General features: G+C 35.5%; 1 protein-coding gene across 1 annotated transcript; it reads left to right on the forward strand.

Moving 5' to 3' along the window:
* The first annotated feature begins 646 nt into the window (after positions 1-646).
* On the forward strand, positions 647-3,483 carry LOC121295683 (NTF2-related export protein 2-like). The gene is made up of 4 exons (XM_041220646.1): positions 647-820; positions 1,316-1,402; positions 2,391-2,535; positions 3,093-3,483. The coding sequence occupies exons 1-4, from the start codon at positions 794-796 to the stop codon at positions 3,275-3,277; spliced, it is 444 nt and encodes a 147-aa protein (XP_041076580.1). The 5' UTR covers positions 647-793; the 3' UTR covers positions 3,278-3,483.
* Positions 3,484-5,216: the final 1,733 nt, after the last annotated feature.

Genomic DNA, 5,216 nt, shown 5'->3' on the forward strand with positions numbered 1-5,216 from the left:
TCATTTTAATAACATCTCATTGTTTTGGTTCTTTAAAGATATAACTTTTACAGTTATATATACCTAAATGATGGTACCTAAATGCCAATCAATTAAATAAAATGCTTCAATAATACTTCAGTGTGTGGCGTTTCTTTCACTCAGAGGCTGGAAATGATTGGTATGCATAGGGTTTATTGTATCTCAATATAAAGTAAACTTAATTATACTGCGTTAGTATTTTAGCAGTATAGCAATAAAAAGTATGTCTCGGTAAGCCCTCCGTACCTCTCTATGCAGCGTGTGTAGTGGGTGATATTTCTAGTTTCGCTATAATCAAAATGTAATCCATTCTTCTATTTAAAAATAAAGCATACCAAATTTATATTGTTACATTATTACAGCATACCAAATTTATATTGTTAAAACTTCACGTAGACTGATGTTTAGTTTAGTAGTTTGAAAAAGTTAATTAATGAAGCAAATATTTTAAAATCCATAACCTCTGCACAACAATGCAGTATTTCAAAATATTACCCGTAAAACTATATATAACTCTTCCTCATGCACTGAACTTCACAATTGTCTTTGTGTTATTGCGCATGTGTTGTTTGTGTTGGTTCTTCTGGGCAAGCGGGACAGTCACTTATCGCGAGAATCCGGACAAGAAAACTCGGAAGTTGTCAAAACAATGCAACGTTTTAAAAAGGATTTTTGGTGAATGGGAAAGGCTGCGGTTCACACGCAGAGTCTGCAGTAGAAAAGTACTCTGAGCATTATCTACGAGCAACAGTGGCTGTTAATCGCGTGGTAGATGGCATTACCAACGACAACGACAACAGTAAGTTTGTTAAATGTGCTTATTATAGAACTAGTTACTGTATCTCATGTACCGTGTGGTCAGCGGCGCGCATGCCCGGGCAAGCGCAGTACACGGTGTACCACATTTCAACCCATGCCATAAAACACCACACCGGTCGTGCATTTTATGTAATTTGGAATTTTAGATTGTTTTCATTTTTTTATATATTTCAGTTCGTTATCTAGATTAATGTGGGTTTCAGCTGTGTAAGTAGATCACAGCTGTTCAAGCTGGTATCAATACCGTTTACATCAAATCGCAAAACGGGCATGATTGATAACGATCACTAAACAAAACCTGGCATTACAAAACAATACAACTCTATGGCATAGATTTCTCTCAAGGTATCTGCAGTACAGTAGTAAGCGCCCAATGTGTATATCCCCAAGTCAGTTTCAAGTTGTACAGTAAACACGCATCGTTGTATTATTAATTACGTTTTCTTCCAATCTAAACCGAGTGCTTTAATTCTAGGATTTTAGAACCCTTGTAGACCAGGCATGCAGAGCTGCTGAAGAATTCGTCAACATCTACTATGAAACGCTGGACAAGAGAAGAAGAGTACGTGATCATTTAAATAATCTTTTAGGAAATGGGACTGTGTTCTGTTGTACTATTTAAAATCAGATCTATGCAGTATAGAAAGGTGTGTGTGTGTATTACTGCAATTCAAAAATAACAGTTGAGATGGCAGCAGCACCTGTACTTTCTTGGTGATAAAGTGTACATCTGTGGCTACTATATGTGAAAAAAAGAACCACATTGTGTTATCATTAACAACCAATAGTGGTGGGAGGAGTAATATGCAGTATTCTGCAGGTAACACTCGTCCAAAAACTGCTTGTGTAGTGGTTAAGTTGCTGGTTACAACCAAGCCTCTGTCCCATTACACTAAAATATGATTAAGATGATATATCTTTGTTACAATAAACCTCAAGAAGATTGATTTGGGAATGGGATGAAAGTGGTGTAGTGAATACCAAAACCCATGTTTAAGGGAGTGTGTATATATATATATATGAGAGAGAGAGAGAGAGAGAGAGAGAGAGAGAGAGAGATATGTTCTCTAGATTTTTAAACCACTGTAGGTAAATGTACCAGGATGTCTCTAGGAGTTCAAATGGTGTGAAGTGGCAATCTCAATTGTTGGGAGCATGGTTTACTTAGCACTGATCTTGGTTATACTGGTCATATCCTGCAGGGGACACTGGTGAGTGAGAGTGTATCAGTTTCCATGGTGTTGCCTCAGTTGAAAACACTGGTAGCACTGATGTTCTAACCAAACCTTGGCAAGATATTATTTAACGTGTTGATGGTTCACTTCAACTATCAGTCAGTATGGATATTCAGTTATACAGGCCAGCAAAAGCAGTGCATGAGTATAGAGCACAGTTCAGTTATGTTTTGGTACAGTGGACTGAATAAAAGCTACAAAGTTAAATATGTTTTTGTTTCATGAAGTTGTTAAATTATGTTTCCTATTGTAAATAGAATTAGTAAAAAGTGCTGCGTTTGTTGTGTGAAAGTGCAGTTTTGTTTTATTTTTTAGGTACTGACCAAACTTTACTTGGATAAAGCTACCCTAGTGTGGAATGGAAATGCTATTTCAGGCCAAGATGCACTTGGGGAATTTTTTGAAGCGTTGCCCTCTAGTGAGTTCCAGGTGCAGTCGCTGGATTGCCAACCTGTCCATGGTAAGGAATTGGTGTCTTTTGCACGTTTCTAGATGAGACTATGAAAAGTTTGGTATAGGAACAGTACAAACTGCACACCTCCTCCCACATGCAAATCAATGCTTGCTTTATTACATTAGAATTTCCAAAACCATGTTCAGTTGTTCAACATAACTTAATGAAGCCACGGTGTGGGTTTCTGCGAGGCAAGGGTTGGAAACTCTTCAGCTCATCTGTCTATTTATCTATCTATCTATCTATCTATCTATCTATCTGTCTATCTATAAATGGCAAGGAACAGACACCATCTGTGCACTGTACATCTATACAGATATCTTTTGCTCATTTCAGTTAGTTACTGCAGGCTTGATTCCTTGTTTACTATACAATTATGGAAGTCTCAGAAAATGGTTTTAGGACAAAAATAAAATAATTGTAAGGTTGTAAATGACCATGTTGGGGTTTACCAGATGTGTCAACGTTTGTGTTCTCACTACCCTGTGTACCATACTGTGACTGCCCATAACCCTACTACTGATTTATTTTTTTTAATGTATTTTATTTATTTTTTTTTTTAGAACAAGCAACTCAAGGTCAGACAACGGTGCTCGTGGTGACAGGTGGAACAGTCAAATTTGATGGGAACAAACAGCGCTATTTTAACCAGAACTTCCTCCTGACTGCACAAGCAACCCCTTCCAGCTCCCTCCCTGTATGGAAAATTGCTAGTGATTCTTTCCGCTTCCAGGACTGGTTTAGCTAATGCTACTGAAGATGGTATATTTCTCTGCAAATTTTAGGTTTACTTGTTAAAAATGTATTCTTTCATTTTTTAATTTTTTTTTTAAATTATTTTATAAGCTTCATTGATGTCTTTAAATGATGCTTTAGTTTTTTTTTACTTCTCCCGTTTTAATTTACTTTAGTTGTATATATTGTTAATAAAGTCCCCTTGCCTTTAATCTGTGACTAGTCGCTTTTATTTTTTGTTGAAATCTGGCCATGCTCTGCAAGCTGATTGTTCGCCTGTGGTGTGCCTGGGTTCTGGGTGCTGCCACACTGGTGCTTACTTTTTTCCATATCTTGTGTTCTTTTATCTGGCTTTGGTATTCTGACAGGAGGGTATCTTCTGCAAATTGGCATCAGACCATCTTGCAGGTTACATGAAATAGTAAGATTAGTATTCAAGATAATAAATAAACAGATGCAGTTAATTTAGCACCAAATCTAATCCCACTAATAAATTATGTGAATATACAGTGTTAACTAGATATGTACACCAGTAAACTAAAAACATTAAAAAATACAGCTGTATACCAAACACACAAACAAGAACTAAAGTATACAGCAGAAAGTCACAGGAACTCAATATGGCAGATGTATTGGGCAAGAGGTAAATGTCATTGTCCCCAACACATTTAGCATGCAAATATGAGGTTATTACCTGAGATGTAGGCAATGACACTGGCGCCATCCATTATAAATAGAGTCTTGCTCTGGGCTTATATAGGATTTTGCCTCCATTGAATACATCAAAAGTCCCAAGTAAATCTAATCGTCACTCGGCTTTGACATTTTTTATCTTTGAGTTAATTATACATTCTAGAAGGATCTGGTCAACTCATTTTTCAAAACTGATTGGTTAGACCTTCTTGCCAAAAAATATTAGAACATGATTTCATTGCTCTTTTTTCAAAAAGTCAGGTGGACCAAAGTTCTACCAAATACAAGTTATGTGTATATATGAGATGTTTTTAGTATGTAACACTAGCTCTATTAAGCTGGGTCAAAAAATTTATGTCCCTCTTAGCTGCATATTATGCTACCTTTTCAGTGTGCTGTCAATGGGCCAGTTTAACTTAATATACAAATGGGTGTTAACAAAGTGTGGGACAAAGACTGCCTTTGAATAAGCATACAGTGGTCAGTTCAGTTAGTTTAATTTACATTCAGGCTATAATAAAACATGTTAAGTATAATAGCCTTATATTAACTTGTACCATGCTTGGACTAAGCTTGACCTCTCTCTAGGTTTCTAAAAATTCAAATGCACAAACAGATTTTTACACACCTTGTTTACTTGCCAAGGCCAGTGTTTTAGTTAATATGAAACTCCGCTGTAAGCAGTTTTCCAAATTCATCGCATTGTTAGTTTTTTCCCATAGCAAGACCCTGGATTCAAAACTGCGGACTACAAGCAAAAACTGCCAAAAAGAACCTTTCATATCTAGTACCACTCTGCTTGCAAGCAGATAAGGGCAAGGCTATTTTTCGGTAGGGTCTTTGTGTACTAAAACTATTGAATACAGTTTCACTTTATTTGTCTAATTTTCTGACCTAACAGTTCTTGTTTTTTATTGCAGAAAAACCTTTATATAAACTAAACATTTATATTATTTAATGGATATTGTAATGTTTTAAATATTTTTTGTTTAGTTGGAGAAAGAAAATGAACTAATTCTTAAATTGATTAAATTAAATGCTCACTCCTGCTTTTACAGTCTATTTTTTATTACAGTAGAGCCTTAAACAAGCAAAAACACTTGCTTGTTTAATATTGTTTCTCATTAGACCAAAATACAATATTCTGACAGTGTCAGTTAGTACTGATCTTTTCATTTTTAACTGTAATATGTTCTTTCAACAATAATAATGTTATTTATGTAACAGTTTAACTTTAAATTATTTTATAACATGTATTT

This window comes from Polyodon spathula, chromosome 20 (genome assembly GCF_017654505.1).
Source record: "Polyodon spathula isolate WHYD16114869_AA chromosome 20, ASM1765450v1, whole genome shotgun sequence".
In the NCBI taxonomy this organism is placed as follows: domain Eukaryota; kingdom Metazoa; phylum Chordata; class Actinopteri; order Acipenseriformes; family Polyodontidae; genus Polyodon; species Polyodon spathula.